The 17,805-nt window shown below is 41.8% G+C and overlaps 1 protein-coding gene across 1 annotated transcript in view; it reads left to right on the forward strand.

Annotated features, from left to right (window-relative positions):
• nell2a (neural EGFL like 2a) overlaps window positions 1-17,805 on the forward strand; it is an 81,645-nt gene that overhangs the window by 62,847 nt on the left and 993 nt on the right. The window contains exons 16-19 of the mRNA XM_063479318.1: window positions 6,324-6,464; window positions 8,634-8,827; window positions 12,677-12,853; window positions 15,867-16,091. Of these exons, the coding sequence (XP_063335388.1) occupies window positions 6,324-6,464; window positions 8,634-8,827; window positions 12,677-12,853; window positions 15,867-16,091 (737 nt within the window). The remainder of the gene's footprint in view (window positions 1-6,323; window positions 6,465-8,633; window positions 8,828-12,676; window positions 12,854-15,866; window positions 16,092-17,805) is intronic.

A 17,805-nucleotide genomic window follows, 5' to 3' on the forward strand; every position in this document is an offset into this window, starting at 1 on the left:
GCATAAGAGTAGAATAGAAGAGACAAAAATTTGGAGAATAAAGAAAGGGAATTATAACAGGATATAAGAAATGGAAGGGGCGGGGGGGGGGGGGGGGGAAGCAGTGAAGAAGAGGAGGAGGATAGGAGGAAACGTGGGGATGGCCAGTGAGTTCATGAGGAAACCTTGAAGGCAGTGAGAGAGTGCTGAGTGCTGAAGTCATGCTGGCATATTGACTGGGACAGAGAGTAGAACGGGGCCAGACAAACAATTTGTTCCCTCAGACCTCATTTACATTGATGTTGAACTCGAGGAGGGTTGTCAGAGTTTTAGACAACATGACAGATTAGACAGAGAAAAAAGAAGAGCGGCTTGAAAGACGGACTAAACAGCAGATAAACCAGATATCCGACAACCCCAGTCACGCAGGCCGGAAGATAAATATCAAATAAAAACACATTCAGATGATAGGGCCAGCACTAAGTGTTTTATTATTATATACAGAGAGATGGGTTGCATGTGTATGAAAGCGGACCACTCCAGGGTAAATTTTATAACACTGCCAACAGTTATCAGAGCTGCTGATTGTTATAATTTGAAACAGCGAGGGCAACGGTGTGTGTCCCTACAACAGTCTGCATCTTTGAAATCTTCCCTAGGCACCTCCCACCCACCACTAATGAATATTTAAATCCACATTCATTTTTTTCCACCCTCTTGACAGCTCCCGTGATGCATCTCTGACAGCTCCCATGATGCATCACTGCAACGCTCCCTCCTTCCCTCCACAATTTACCCACAAGGCCTCGGGGCCCGCTCAAGCGGCTTGTTTAAGCACAATGATTATGTATTCATTATTTATTTAGCGTCGGCCTTTCAAAGCACTCTCTCCATCACCTGTAATTAGTGTGTCTTAATTAGGCCTCGCTAATGGCCGGAGTTGTCGTTTAGCTGCGCGCAACCTGCTGCTTCTACCTAAATTACACATCTCACAGGGATAGGCGACCACTGTACCTGCTGCAATGCAGCGATCTGCACTGGCCACAGAACAGCTAGAGTACATTTAAGTCCAAAACAAATTAAAAGGCTTGCTTTTCCTCTGCAGGCTAGTATACACTAGATCTGTAAATGATACGTCTTGTGCTCTTCTTTGAGAGAGGAAGAAATAGTCATTATTTTGAAAAACGCATATGTGGAGCAATGTAAGCATCCTTTTGGTGTTTATATCAGTCTGGCATGAAATCACTATGATTTACACTGATTTTTATTCACTGAACACAGCTACACTGCATGGATGAAAACCCTCACTTTAACAGTGAGAATGAAACAAACCTTAAAGCCAGAACAACAGGATTAAAGCTTCTTAAATATTCCAGTAATCTATTTGCAATCGTCAATCAATCTGTGGGTTCGTCATCATCATGGGAAATTGCACATTCCACTCTACACATTGCATTTTTTATGTTATTAGTATTAAAGCTCAAATATTTGACCTTCGGTATAACCTGTTCAATTCATTCAAATTTCCTTTGTTCGGTTCAAACTTTGAGTCATAGTATTGTAAGAAGCATTTTTATGCAGACATGCATGCATTTCTGTGAAGAAGAACATTTTACTGTGCACCATTTGCTGTCTATCCACCACAGCATGCTAATCTTGAAGTGCTGAAATGCGTGCAGACACATGGCAGTTTTATTAAATACAGTACATGTACATGTACAATACCATGTGATAACTTACACTACATGTAAATGTAAACTCTTTAATCGGCCTTCTCTTTTGACCTGGATCTACGACCTGCAAATGTCAATCACAAGCTGGGGCACACCGAGCCTCTGGCCGCTTTGACCACTGAACTTTAAAAAAAAAATAAAATAAAAATGACTGTGTCCTGTTTGTTATAAAATGAGAGAGCAGCAGTACATTGTGCAATTTTTAAAGTACTGAAATTACTGTGCTGGCCTTAATGCTTAGTTTGAGGTAATTATAAATTGCTGCACTTATCTTGATGGACATTTTTAATTTTATTTATGTTGAAAGTTGACGTTTGAAAGTAGACAGCCTTTTCATATTGACAGTTTTCAGTTCTTGAGTGCCTTAACCTTTATAGCAGAAAATGTGGACAATTACAACTTGTGAAGGTTATGTTCATTCTTTTTTTAAAGTCCTGTCTGCGATACAGTGAACCAGTCATGTACATGGGTTGACTTTTAATTGTTAATACAAATAAATACTGTTATTGCAGATTTAAAAGTCACTTCTAGCATGACTTCTGGTATTATAAACTTCAAATTAGAAGTTTCCAGCACATGTTTATTTTGTGTCTCATTGCTCTTGTTAGCTCATCTATCAAACACATCCATACTCTCAGGCAGACGTTTGGAGATTAAAGGACCTCTCTGGGTTTTTTTCCTGCTATTTTTATAACTAAAACAACCATCCCAAAGCAGTTTGTAGTCTCAGCTGTAGGCCTGCTTTAAAGGGTGGGGGAGACTTGCATGCAGACTGATTGCATTCTGTATGCTCTTGCAGCTACCGATTGTTCACAAGACTTGTTTCCAATTTGCCGTGATTACTCATCCACTCTCCTACTCAAGTGCTTGCAGATATGGATTTGCTTTTCAGTGTCTGTTTCATCTTCAGGAAGTCAGTGTGTAACTCAGTTTGCCTTAGGTTTCACAGCGATTGATTTATGTGAGTTCACTCTTTCTCTTAATGAAGACTGAGGATCAGTGACAATCACTCAATTACACTTCACTATACATAAAAGAACAACGATCAGCGATCCATTTCTTACGTTATCGCCTCCGCAAATATTATTATCGACTCTCCGGTCTTTTCTCAGCCTTTATTTTAAACCTGATCTGACATGACAAATTCAGCCTATTTTAAAATCCACTTATATTCCACTGGCATTTGACTTGACAAATGGCAGGGTGAGATGTTGGTGTGAATAATTCTTCCCTGTGCCAATCAGGATTATCAGGTGGACTTGCAGGGAAATGGAAATCCTTTTGAATTAGGTTACTGTACGCGAGATGTACACGTGGCAGCAGTGACAGGCTTTGCAATGAGTGATGCAAGGCAGCAGAATTGCATCCTAACCCCTAGGGCTATCTGTCAGTCAAAGAAGGGAAGAAAAAAAACAGGGGAGGAAGAATAGTGAAGGCAAGGAAACCTGGAAGGGGAAGTCAAAGAATTGCACCTTTTATGCATCAGAATAGCCAGTGAGAATGATGTGAAGTGGTGTTCAGGAGCAGAAACAATGAAAGGTAGACATGAAGAGAAGAGGTAGGCTAAACTCATCTCTAAACTCTGGCTTTTTCTGCTCAGAGGGGGAGAAAACCACAGGGATTAGCAGCGGTGACAATTAGAGCACCTCTATTTTTGCGTTAGATTTGAGACAGGCGGCTGGAGGAAAAAGGTAACACACGGACAGGTGAAGGCAGAGAATGAATATAAAGGGAGGAAGGGTGGTTCGTGGCAGAGTGGCATAACAAGCCCAGGAGGAGGGCAGAGAAAAGATGGTCCTCTTGTTTCTCACTTTGTCCTCTGAGAGCTGCCTTAATAGAGCCCTTGTTTCCAGGCTGCCACTCAGGATAACGAGTAGAATAACTGCAGTGTCTCTTCAACGATTCCTCCTCCATCTCCTCGTCTTTCTAATTCTTCTTCCTACTCCTCTTTCTGTCCTCCACCTTCTTTCGTTTATCTTTGTTCTCCTCCTCATCCGGCCCATCCTCTTCCCCTCCGTAGGTATTTCTGTGTTGTTTTTCTAGTCTTTTATGCAGTGAGGTAAGTCCAAAATAACTACTGTACCGCTGCCTTGACCTCTCCAGGAGAGAGAAGCATTTTTTTATTTATTTGTGATGGTGATGGGGTTTTTTTGGACTGGGTTTTATTTTTCCAGTGCAGAGAGGTAAAAAAAAAAAAAAAAAACACGACATGATTTAACAAGTAAAAATACAGCCATCCATTTCTGTGATTCAACAAAAGCGAAAGCGTCATGATTCAGTAGAGACGGCGCTCCTCGGCAGCGCCCTTGTCTGACTGTCGCTGTTGATGGTTTAATTACAACGATCCTCCAGATGATAAAAGAGAAGGCAAGACTTTTTTTTTTTGTGCAAGCGTGCCGCATCTCCGCCGCACCTCGCACACCGAGCCTTGTCGGATCCAAGGTGCGACAACAATGAGTTGCATTGTCCTAAAACATTGCAGCACTTTAAAGGTTGATTTGACAGAAGGCTGAAAAGCGCTGCGCCATAATTGTAGCTGACAAGGTTTGCGAAGATAAAAAGGGGAAGAAAGACAAACCTTTTGCTGAAGGTGTAACCCGCTGTTGTTACAACCAGACAGTCGAGCGTTTTAAACACACCTGAATGAAACTGGCTGAAAATAACCCATTAGCATATTTTTAGACTGACTTCGCCCTCGGTGTTTGTTATAAATAGAATCTGACTACTCAGTTGTACTTTGAACTACTTCACACAGCCGTATTGGAGAGAAGAGAATCATTCCAACAAATTCAGCATGATTTCTTTTTCATATACTGGCAACACCACCTCACGCAGCTCCTCCCTTTAAAACCTCCCAGCGCTTTTATCGCCCCTGGAATTCACAGGCAACAAAGAGCATTGGATATTTCTCTTCAGGAGTGGGGTGAATTCATATTCATTTTCAAAGATCGGCTGGTTATGCTATTTGCTGCAGACTCGCGATTTAAACAGCGTCCTTTAAAGCCAACATTGCTGTCCTTAGGGGGGGGAAATAAGGTGCTCCTTTCTCACCAAACTGATATAATTGGTGAAGTGTGTTTCACTTTTAAAGTCTGCCAGCTTGTAAGAGCGAGATGTGGAAACTTTTTTATTTTATTTTAGAAAACCTGCAGTTCATGCAGACAAATGCGGGTGATTTTTAAATAGATAAAACCCTAATCTGTGGGACATTTGATCAACGATTAATCTGCTGCAGAATTCTATTAAAAGGCTGAGGGCTCATTAGCCAATAGATCTTAATCCCATTACTGCCTGGGCGGTGGAAGGGGGGGGCTCAACCATGAGCCCGTCTGCCTGTAGCTCTGTGGGGGATACTGTTGCAGGCAGTCGCAGAGAAGGTCATACACGGCACACTGCCATTTTCATAATGAGAGCAGAGCATCATGCATCATGCACAATCATAAAAAAGCCATCACTGGCTATGCAGACACATTTAATCACGGTGCATGTCTGGACCTAACATATTTAGCCCCACTGCGTAATAACAGGCTTTATTTCCTCTCTCGTGTGGGCCCGGTCCTTAGTTTAATTAAATGCGAGCTAAAATATCAGAGTAATCTTTCTCTCTGTGTGTATTAGGCTCATTGTTGAAACCTGTATTGGATTTGTTCTTGGTTGCTGCTTGCAAGGCCACTCGTTGTAATGAAAGGGTTGAAGGTTGGCCAGCTGTAGGCAGAAAGACTGAAAGAGAGAAATGAGAATTAAACAGAATAAAAGAGATAAAAGCAAAAGAAAAATGCACCCGAGAAGAAAGTCAGAGCGTGTAATCTAAAGTCTTGTATTAAACAGAAGAGCTGAAGGAGGCAGCGTCAAGGATATTTCTAAGTGGACCTCTGTGAAAACAAACATCAGCTCCATCTATTGACAGCCACCCACAGGTTGTTAGAAGCTGTGCCAAAGGCATTATAGAAACTCCTTTTGTCCGAGCAGAGTTGTAGAAAACTGTGCACGCACTGTGGAATTTATTTGTTTTACTGCATATTTTGATGAGAAGATGAGACTGCAAAGGAGCTTTACGGCCTCTTCAGATACAAGCCAGTAACATCTCTGTCTTCCTACAATAAACTATTTTTAGCTGCTTCTTTACTCACAAGGGGGTTGCCATGGAAGGTAGCTCCACATGTTTGATTTGGCAGATTTTCTTTATGCCAGATGCCCTTTCTGACACAACCCAAAGGGATTTGTGTCTCCACTCAGGATCGAACCGGGGATCCTTCGCTCGCATAAGCCACCATACTGCGGAGCCGCTCCCCGCTGCTGTCTTCCTAGAATAAGCTTGTTATGTTAGATTCATTCATTCCCTGCTATCTTTTATTGATACAGATGTCCTTCTCTGGCTGTGAAACTATGCTTGATCAATAAAGCCTTCGGACCAGATTTACTGATATGCTAGACATGTTGTTTTATCAATTATGAATCAGTCGGTGTTGAAAATGCCTGCCAGGCAAGAATGCAGCTCAGTACCCTCATTCACTGTAAAAAACTATTTTGAACCCAACATGATATGTTGACTAAATCCGAGGTGACTTTTTTTTTTCTTCATTTCTTTTCTTATCTTCTCTCCGTCTCCAGATATTGATGAGTGTGCGGACGGCTTTGTCGAGTGCGACAGTAAATCCACTTGTGTCAACTTGCCCGGCTGGTATCACTGTGAGTGCCGGGATGGGTACCATGACAACGGCCTGTTTTCCGCCAATGGGGAATCATGTGTAGGTGAGTAGCCCGCCTTCACGTACACAACACAAATATTGGCGATAAAGTTTATTCAGGTTAATTACGTCCATCCCCAAAGCTTCTCAACTGGATTTAGATCAGGGGAACACACAGGATGGTCCAAAAGAGTGATTGGGAAATCACTCTTTTGGACCTGGAAGAAGTCCCTTGTCCTGCGAACATTGTGTACTGTAGCGTTGTCCTGCTGATAAACCCACTGGTTACCACACAGACGAGGGCCCTCAATCATGAGGGATGCTCTCTGCAACATCTGGACATAGCCAGCGGCTGTTTGACGCCTCCTGATGCTCCATTGTTCCACCGAAGGGAAAAGACCATTATGGCGCCCCCTCCACCGTGGCGTGTAAAAAACATCTAAGGTGGGATCTGCTCATCATGCCAGTAACATTGGAAATCAACAGGACCAGCAAGGTTACATTTTTCTCATCAGAGAATAAAACTTTCTTCCACCTTTCAGTGTCCCATGTTTGGTGGTCTCTTGCAAAGTCCAAACGCTCAGTGCTGTGGCATTCAAGCAGACGAGGCCTTTGAAGACCTTTTTTGTTTTTGAAGCCCTTCAGTCTCAGATGCCGTCTGATGGTTATGAGGCTGCAGTCGGTGCTAGTAACGGCCTTAATCTGGGTCGAGGATCGTCCAGTGTCTTGATGGACAGCCAATTGGATTCTCTGGCTCAATGCTGGTGAAATTTTGCACAGATTTGGCCTTTTAAAGGCATGTGGTCCTAAACTTTTCATCAGCTGTAAAACTGCCTGTTTCAGTTAAAGCATTGTTTTCAATGAATTGCATGCTCAAAAAATATTTTGTCTCTCTCCCATTTCTTCTTGGTGCATTTTGAAGCTTACTTGGAACCTTGTTAAGATCCAACCATGCAAAATATGATTTTTTGCCATGGTCTTAAAATTTTGATCGGGACTGTATAGTTGCATTTCTCATCTGTCTGCTATTTCAACCCCTCCATCAACCCAGCATCCAACCTGTAGGCTCTGGGGAGATATCACTCCCCTGTTTTTTTTATGAAGCATAGTTGCAGAGTGATCTCAGAGCACAAATGCCAAACTTTACTGTAGCAACTCAGTTTTCAAGTTATTTGACTTAATTAGAGTAAAGCCTGCTCAAGAGGATACGGCACTTACTTTATCAATATTTGACCTTAATTTTTTCAAGTCCTTGCATTAATTGAGGATTAAATTCCAGTTCATACATTTCAGCAATGCAAGAATATGACTGTTTGCATCATTAAGTGCCACAGACCCCCATTTTCCATTGACAGGCTTTTTATGCCTCAGTTTTATCACATCATTAAGTCCCTCTCTTTGAGTCCCAGTATCAGGATTAAGGGCTTCAAATTACAAAGGCAGACAATGAAAATAGTGCTTCTGAAATCTGAACTTTAAGAAAAAAAAGTGATCCACTTTGAAAAACTCACTTAACTTTTGAGATGTTTTTTTTTTCGGTGTTGTTTTATTTTTGAAACGTTTGTGTGCCTTTATGATTGCATATATATGTTGTTAGGAGTTGCGTTTTCCTTCCTAAAAATATCACATTTCCTTTTGCAGCCTGTTCATTTTCGGAAACATTCTCTCTGATCCAGCCTGTCAGAAAAAAGTGTCAGCTGTCAAAACGGAAACCCTCAATCTACAGTAACACTGAAGCATTGCCTGTAACAATAGTGCTAGCGCTGCTCCACTCGTTGACCCAATCTTAGCTGTCAGTTTGAGTTGTGAGAGGAAAAGGAGGGGAGAAAAAAGTGCACTAATACCACTCTAAAAAAAAATAGCTTGTGTGTTCGTCACAAAGCAAAGTTATAATTTTGCCAAAAGTGGGTTTCTGGGTTACATTACAGCTGTATACTGCGTGTTCCCAGCAAGATTTGAAAAATGTTCTATTGCTGCACGTTACAATTGCATTTCAAATCCTCTATTCAGCGATTTTCACATACAGAGAGGCAGGGCACTGTTGTCCTGAAAGAGATAAAAGCATGGCTGCTCGCCGACATATAAGAGCATCAACGTTTACAGGGAAAACTGCTTTTACCTTATCGTCCTGCTATTAACGCAACATTACTGGTCTTGTAATAAAAAAAAAAAGAAGAAACTGTTATCTGCACAGAGCATATGTATGATGTCATGCTTTTTGTATTCCCTGCAGATATTAATGAATGCAAGACAGGAAGGAACACCTGTGCCAACGACACAGTGTGCTTCAACCTGGAAGGAGGCTATGACTGTCGGTGCCCCCACGGGCACAACTGCACCGGCGACTGTATCCATGACAACAAGGTCAAGCACAGCGGGCAAATCTGGGTGCTGGACAGCGATAGGTGCTCGGTGTGCTCCTGCCAGGTAATGAACAGGCTGAGACATACGCAGAGAATACAGAGACAAGGAAAGCTGAGAGGAAAAGCAAAAAAACAAACACACCAAGAACAGAGTAACAAAGCAGAGGTAAATGGATCCGCTGAAACAGAAAGAGGCAGACAAGTGAAAAGACGAGGAAACGTGTCCACGGCTGTATATAGCTGAGTAATGATTTCCCCTGTCTCTTACGCGTGCACGCTTTTACAGTATGTGCGTTCAGCTGATCTAGGCGTGAAACGTTTTCAGCGCTGTTATTTTTCACTCTGCTTTCCAAGTGTTTAAACCAGAAATACAATAATATAACAAAGCAAATGTAAACCTGGTTTTCTTTCGGAATGATGTTGTTCCCCACAGGACCAATCAGCAGCAAGTGTCACTTTGTTTTATCCTGTAGTCAGAGTGCTTCTCTTTAAACAAGCAGTGACATTTTATTAAAACAAAAACTAAAGCACAGCAGTGCAACAAATGATTCTTTCCCTTTTTAATTTTTAATTAGACATGACATGTGATAATTGATGTAGGACAAATGGGGGACCACCTTTGGGCACTGTCACACCCCATCAACAGCAAACATTTGCACCCAGCTTTGGCAACTTTGAAGTGCGAATTAGCTCCTGAGTGACCTTTCGAAATTCAAAAAGTCTAAAAATGTAAAATCGTCTTAGCAAATTGCATTTCAATTACTGCCTTTGTGGAAATTGGAAATTGTAGCATTCACCCAGTCATGGTAAACAGATGGCAAGAAGTGCAACTACAGATTTTCGTCATGCTACAGTGATTGCTGTTGATTTCTTAGCAGCTAAAGAAAGAGGTACAACTCTCAAAAAGCTGTTGGAGATTAAAACAGAGATAGAAAGGCTCAAAATTGACCGTAATATGCATTGTATTTATTATTTTTCCCAGTTTTTGCTATTTTCTTAATGACAGAACAGTTTTAAATCTTTGCAGTATTGTACAGAAATAGCTTGATTCTTTATTAATGATTGACTTTTACATATAACAAGCCACAGGTGAGGATATTTCAGTTTGGCTGTCTTTGTAAAGAGATCATTCAAAGTCACCAACACTGACTGTAACCAGTGGCTAAGGGCAGTAAAGCAAATGTATTTCAGTAATAACCAGAAGGCTCCTGGTTCCAGTCTCACATCTCCTTTTTCTTTTTTTAGTCTTTTGGCCTGCCAGCTTCCTAAATGACTCCTCCCTCAATATTAATTTAATAATGTGTGTTCAGCTAAACATTTATTACCGGCAGAAGATCAGACAATTTACCACACATGTAACTTTCAGTCTTTATTACCTCTGTCTGGGAGGTTATGTTTTTGGTGCATGCATGGCGTTCTGTCCATTAACACGATAGCTTGAAAAGATTTGAATGAATTCTGATCAAACTTACATCCACCAAGGTCTCCAAGGTTAATGTAATGATTTCAGAAAGCTATTTTAGAAATTATACTTACAATTTTACATTTGACCCCCAACCTCTCCTTCCTCTCCTAAAGGTCAAAACAATAATAATACTTTTTAGTGCTATTTATTACAACTATGTTTGTTCCTGCCGTTGTTTGTATTGAGAACATATAGGCATATAGGGAATGATATATGGGGATTGTAAATATCATGTTAGTTTGAACCTCTGGCCACTTCTTTAAGGTCAAATAAAGCCAACCTTCATAAAATGTCCCGTATCTTATTATATTATATAATAAGTTTATTCATGCTCAGTTATTTACAAATGAATCATCCATTCATCAATTCTTTTCCGCTTGTCCAATTTAGGATCGTGAGGAGGCTGGAGCCTATTCCAGCTTCCATAGGGTGAGGGGTAGGGTATACTCTAAACAGGTCGCCTCCTACATAACGTTTATATACAAAATACAATAGTCTTCCCTTAAAAGTAAATACAGCTCAGATAGGGAGTTGTCTTGGCGTAGGTTTGTGCTCTCTGAGTGCTTTTCGTTTTAGATATGCAGTCTGCTAGGCTAATTCTCTAGCTAGTAATGTAGCAATAACGGTAACTGAAAATGCATGAAAATGTGAATGAATTTTGATCTGGTGCTTTTTGCATGACTAAAGTCCTAAAATCAGGATGTATGGATGGGTGGATGGATGGAGATGATGCAGTAGTGGTGAGCAACTTAATTAAAGCGCATGAGCTACTCTCTATATATAGTCCTTTTTAAAGGTCTATCAGAGTGATCGGGGCTCTTGATGTACTTGTTTTGATTGATTCCTGACATCAAAGTGACAAGGCATCTGGGAACAGTTGGTCCAGAAAACTCATTCCATCATCTTAAACACAATTTTTTCCTCCATGATTATCAGGTCACAGAGCAGTCATACTTTGCATTTCAGCATTTCACTCAACCTAATGCCAAGTGTCTGGCGGTAGTGGAAGGTGATTATAGTGGATTAGTGTCGGTAGTGAATGATCAAGCAGCAAATTATTCATTTGATTACAAAGGTCCAGGGCAGAAATGGCTCCCTAATTAAATGAGTCATATTAATTGATTTGAGAAATTGAAGAGCTGCCTGTCAAAATTAGTCGTATTGAGCAGTTCAGTGAGCAGAGGAGTAAACATGTTATTGTTTTGGAAGTGGGTGGACACAGCTGGATATTACATGGAGAGCTGCGATTAACTGAAGAGGGGAAACCAAAGTCAAACCCCAGAGAAAAGACAAAGAGCGTCCAGCCCGAGGTCAAGCAGTACACAAATAGTTCATTGTTTTGCTCTGATTGCAGTGCTGATGGGTGGAGTGTAACCCATCGATGCATCTGTACCAATTTCAAAAACATGTTCAGAAAAAAATATCAAAATACCACGTTAACTGGCAACATTCAATGCATTCCTGACAATTCTTTACAAAAAATGTAAAGGAATGAAAGGTAGACTTTATTGTCAGTTTTGTTACAAAAAAAAAAATCATACTCATGCTCTTTGAAATCAATTTTCAATCCATTCTATTAACTGCTTCTTCAGCTAAGGGCTGGGCGCTCAAGCCTATCCGAGCTGTCGTCGTGCAAAATGTAGGGGACCTTTAAAATACTCAAATTTAATTTTGTGCTCTATAGTTAATTCAGACTTCCTATTTTTACAATCGTCTGTATCCAACCTGAGCCGGCAATATCTAACCGTATGAATATCCACAGAAGAATATCCAAATATTAGAATTAAACAGTAACGAGAAGGCAAAACGGCGATTCAAATGGGATTGGATGGAAAATTTGCACGCTATTATGAATGGGTGTAGTTGGGCTCGGGATACTAGACACGCGTTTGACACACTGTGATTAATGCACATATAAAGATTCTGTGGAATGTCGGCCCTGCCTTATATTGATGAGAAACAATCAAAAGAAGTACCTGTTCCTTTCACCACCTTCTGGCTACTGCAGGGCCGTTCTGATTATTTTCATTATCAATTATCATGCAATTCTTTTTTTTCTCTCTCAACCAATTCATAGTTAATTCTTAAAATCTTAGAAAATCCTAAAAAGCTTAAAACTCCTACCACGCTTTCTCAAAGCCGCCGATTATTTCCTGTACTCTGATGAGTTTGGAAGGAGTCTGAAAACACTGATATGCCCAAAGCGCCACGCTGATGAATAGAAACTATGCATCAGTACGCATAAAGTACACATTTTAATCTAGCGTGTCGTAAATTGCTGCTTCAGAACAGTTTTCTTGGCATGAGCTAGGCTGCCTTCATTACATTATTAATCATCAACATGTATGTTTAATGATCACATCAAAGCAGAGGCCTTTGTCTGTGCGTGCAGCTGTTTTGGCCTGTGTGTCATCCTGTGCTCAGTGCTCAGTTGTGCTCCCCACGCAGGCCGGCCAAGTGATGTGCCGCAGGATGGTGTGCGACTGCGACAATCCCAGCGCCGACCTGTTCTGCTGCCCCGAGTGCGACCCTCGACTGAGCAGCCAGTGTCTGCATCAAAACGGCCTGCTCACCTACGGCAGCGGGGACACGTGGGTGGAGAACTGCCAGCAGTGTCAGTGCCTGGTGAGTAAAGGGCGCTTGTACCACACCCTCCTGCACGTTGATAATATTTCAAAGAGCGCAGGTATTTAACGCTTTCGTGCGGTGTCGTTTAAGGTGATAGCGAAGACAACATAGGCATTCGTTGCCGTGCCGCAGTGCCCACACGAGAGACGTAACAAATACTCCAGTCTCCATGGAAATGCTCATGAATGAGAGATGTGCTCTGTGAAAAAAGTCAAGGAAAGATGTTTTGTGGCAAGAGAGGGGGAGTGATTAAGAGGTGAATAGGGAGGTTGCAGAGAGGAGAAAATGAAGATTGGTTTTCCACTTGTGCAGAAGAAAGAAAAGCGAGTGATTACTGAAATTTTAAAGAATTCAAAGAACTGTACACGCTGCTGTCTGCTGTGCTGGAATTACACGTTTTACTGGAGAAGACATTCAAGGTTAGGGGAACAGTGTCGCCCATAAGGTGGGAGGGTGAAACAGGGAGTGTTATTCCTGTGCTTTGTTGAAGTTCTGCAGCGTGTATGTCTGAGGTGCTAGTCTCTGGTGTCCTCTACATCTAATCCCATTTCCCATTTGAAACAAAACAGCATTTCATTCACTACACAGGTCTTTCTCAGTTAGACGTATGCACCGGTTTCTTTGTGTTCATATCTTCTGCTGCGTTGACCTTTTCAAGGTTTTAACAGTGTTTATGTTGAAGCAACAGGGAGGCGTTTTGTGTTTCCCAACAAACCTGACAAAAACAATAAATCTTCCCACCTGTGTTGCCCCTCTTACCATATTTCCATATGCATATCACATGCAAATGGAACGCTTACGATTCTACCCCACTGTCTTCTCCTAACCCCACCCCCTCCTCTAACATGCGGTAACACTCACCCACACCAGTGTCAGTTCCTCTGTTGAATGACTCACAAACCGTCTTCGCTTTGGATCTCAGAGCAGCACTTTACAACTCTTATTTTTCTATTTATTTCATCCTGTCTTTGTTGCCTTTAAAGATCAGCCGTACTTGCAGCTAAGATACCATAAGTTGGCTCCACTCTGACAGATTTATGGTCTGAGTAGCAATAGCAATGTCATTTCCTCTCGCACCCCTCCCTCCCTCTATTGTAATGCCGTCCTGATGCCTGGACCTGAGAGCTGCTTTTTGGATTTCTTACAGCGAGCCATTATAGAAGAGCTTGAAAATCACCGCTCAGCAGAGGGGCAGCGGGGAAGCGCAGTTGGCTGAAAATGGGTTTGCTTCAGCGTCGCTCTCGCTGAAACAGTACTCAGTGTAGGCACTCGTGTTGACACGAGCACATTTGAGATTGCAGGCACGCCTGTAACAACACACACACACACACACAATGTAAACATAGTATACATAGTATACATAGTATACGTGTGCTAGAAAATCTGCACACATCCTACATATGTCCACATGTACACACAGATACACATAAAACATGCTCAGTTTAAGATGCACAGAGGCGCACGCAAAGCAAAGGGCCACCAGCACACGCAGTACAAAGAGCAGCACTTGAAAGGGAGAAGGCTGCTCCCGTGATACCGTACTGGGGCTCCAGTAGCGTGACAGGGACGTGAAATGAACCTTGAATGCTGCTACACTTAGCAGAGGCATGGCTGTCCAGACTCAGCGGGGGCCTTAAAATACACAGTGACAGCAGGGAGATGGGCAAAACATTCTCTCAAGTCCAAGATGTGAATCCTTTTGTATGAACCGTGCAATCATTTGAAATCAAGAGTGTGGCCTTTGCAGACCGCGCACACATGGGGCACTTTGCCATCTTGTTAAATCACCAAAATATCAAAGAAAGCATTGATTTTCACAACCATACATGTAGATAGTAGTTTAATTTTTGAGGAAAAAAATGGCATAATTATTGCAGGCTAATTCCCAAGCAAAGATAAATGTCACCAGTTCTAATTTCCCAGAGGCATTTTGTAACATTCAGTCTTAAAAACAGCAAATCTTTACATCTAGAGATTAAATAGCAGTGAGATATCGTGAATGGAGACATATTAAAAAATGATTTCATCTGAAGTATCACAAAGATATCAAAGTCCAGCGTCAGTTTTAGTTTGATTACATTTTCGTGCCACGCTGTTGTTTGCGAAAAGCTGTGCCCGACATCGGCCTCTCCTGCGGGATAACAGACCACATCTGCATAAACAGACAAAGATGACATCGTCCCCTATCACAGTGTGGAACAGATACCTGAGGCTACACTCAATCCCTCCCTCTGGCAGCGAGTAGAAAGTGCCACTCGGGGGGATTTCCCACTTCGAATGTTTACACACAGCACAGAAGCAGGGAGTGGGCATTAGCTCTGTGTGAGAGCGCGCTTTATAGCCAGCCTAATTTACTACAACATTTTTGAAACGCTGAGCCAGATGATTTTGAGAGATATTAAATATCCCCGGTGGGACACTTGCATCAAACCTCTTGTAACTTTATGTATGCGTGCGCACCCCTTTTATATCTGCTGTTGTGCTTAAACATAAACAGTCTGAACTCATATTTCATTTCAATAAGGCGCGCGGCAGATATGCGCATGTATGACAGCACGAGCAGAAGTGGGTCAGGACAGAATGATGTAGAGTACAGTTCGGTTAAGAGTTGCAAGGATGGACAAAATATATGACCCGTTTTCTCAGGCCAGTGAAAACGGCAGCGGGAAAAATCCAAGAAGGCTTTCTGCGCCGAAAGTTTGCTGTAAGATTAATAGGAGAACAACGAGACTAGAACAAGTCAATTAGAAAGGTGGAACATTTACCTCCACAGTCTGGAAAAACTGCTGACGCTGTCGGAAGACTGTGCCGCTCATCTTTATTTTTCTAGCTTCCTTACAAGTCGAGACGGTCCCTCTAGCATACAAATACACTACGTCAGGAGAAATGTGCATTTGAGAGAATAACTTGTTTAGACACGGGAAATGCAAAGTGCATTTGCAGTGATTATTTTTCTTTTTCTCTCTCTCTGCTCGGTTATCCTTTTCAAATTCCATCTCCACCTTCGCAGCAGGGGCAGGTGGATTGCTGGCCTCTGCCGTGCCCGCCTGTGGACTGCGAGTTTACTGTGGTGCCCGAGGGCGAGTGCTGTCCCCGCTGTGTCACCGACCCCTGCCAGGCCGACACCATCCGCAACGACATCACCAAGACATGTACGGACGAGCACAACATCTCACGCTTCAGCGGCTCCTCCTGGATTAAACATGGCACAGAGTGCACTCTGTGCCAGTGCAAGGTAAGCTGCTAGTCCTGCCGGCAGCATGGAAACAGCAAATTACAGTTTCTCTAGTTCGTGGCAGGCAAGACACAAAAGAAAAATGGCTTGAAAAGTGAGAACCCTTTGTGCTTTTTCAGGGGGGGAAAAACAGAGTACTAGTATTTGCAACAGAAAGGCAATTTGTGCATCTTTAACACCTCACAGCAGTTTTTATTACATGTGGTGGTAAATATACTGCAGGTGTTGATACAGCTGTTTTTGCATCAGCTCGGATTCGTGCATAAAGCTGCAGAAGTTGAATTTACCAGTTGTTGTAAAAGGGCAGTTATTGGGAGCTTATTAGTTAAACCAAGATGCACACAGTAATTGCTTTGGAAAAAAAATGAATCTAATATTCATTCTAAGAACAAGACGGCTGCTGTATCTCTTCAAATAAATAAGATATGATGTTCTGTTCCGCAATTATTCCCTTTCTAATTTTGAGTTTATTAGATCATAGATTACATGTTTTATTTATATTTATTAACAAGAATGCAGTTTTCTGTGAAGCAGAAGTTTGATACTTTCGGGAAATGTGCTTTTTTTTCTTGTTTAGGATTAGATGAGAATGTCTTCCTTGGATGCACTGCACTGTATTTCTGCTAAATATGAAGCTGCAGTCGGTTAGATTAAAGCTAGAAACAGGCTCTGTCGAGTGGTAATAAACCTACCAGCTCCTTTAAAGGTCACTAATTAACATTTTTAATTAGTTGTTAATTAGGGTGTAAAAATAAGTTATAGGTTTACAGTGTAACGTGCTGGCCTGCTTCTTGGTTCGAAACGGTAACTTGCTGTAAATCCACTGGTTGCCTCGCAACCTCTCAGAGTGATGACAAGACTCCTGTTTCAGGTCTGTAACCTGAGTTATAATGAGCAATTTTTTCTTTTTTTTAATGTCGGACTGTTCTTTTAAATGAAAATGAACTGAAATTCTGGCAGCGTCATTTTTCCTGGCCTCTGGCTCGGCTGCAGCAGGAAATCATGGATGTATTCTTTCCTCTGCTAAAGGAGCACACAGATTTGAGGATGAAGTGCTGAAAATGTCTGGAGACACACTCACATCAGCAGCTCAAGTAAATCAGATGGAGAAAGCTGCTCTTCGTGAGTTTTTATTTTGCAGCGCTGAGCAGTCACGGAGAGAGTAAACTATGCAGGCAATATCCTCTTCATTACCAAATGTGAGCGTAAATTGTTTGCCTGAGCTTTTGGACTTAATCCACCAAGGCTGACTCCCTCACTTGAATTTCTACTATTAAATATTCTCGTCGCGCGTGCCTGCAATGATGTCCGCATCTCAGACAGAAAATAACAGCTATTCTCAGAGGACTTTCAATAAACATCATAATTTTTGGAATCTCTATCATCCGTTCATCTATTCAGCCATTTTCTTCTTCTGTCCGAGTCAGGGTCACGGGGGAGGGGAGGCATCTTTAGGTTATGCATCTTTTTTGGGGGGGTCAAATTTTATTTAAGCACGCAGTTTTTAAATTCACCTAAAAACAGTCCTTGGAGTAGCAGCTTTAAAATGCAAGCCTAAAATTAAAAACCTTGGCCTCTTGGATACTTGAAATGCAGCATCCTCACCCTCATCACCAGGCCAGCTAGAGATTTTTGACATTGCTTTGTGGAAATATCAAAAGTGTACATTTGAAAGTAATTATAAAGAGTCAGTTTTTTGATTCAACAGAAATGA

This window comes from Pelmatolapia mariae, linkage group LG7 (genome assembly GCF_036321145.2).
Source record: "Pelmatolapia mariae isolate MD_Pm_ZW linkage group LG7, Pm_UMD_F_2, whole genome shotgun sequence".
NCBI classification, from domain to species: domain Eukaryota; kingdom Metazoa; phylum Chordata; class Actinopteri; order Cichliformes; family Cichlidae; genus Pelmatolapia; species Pelmatolapia mariae.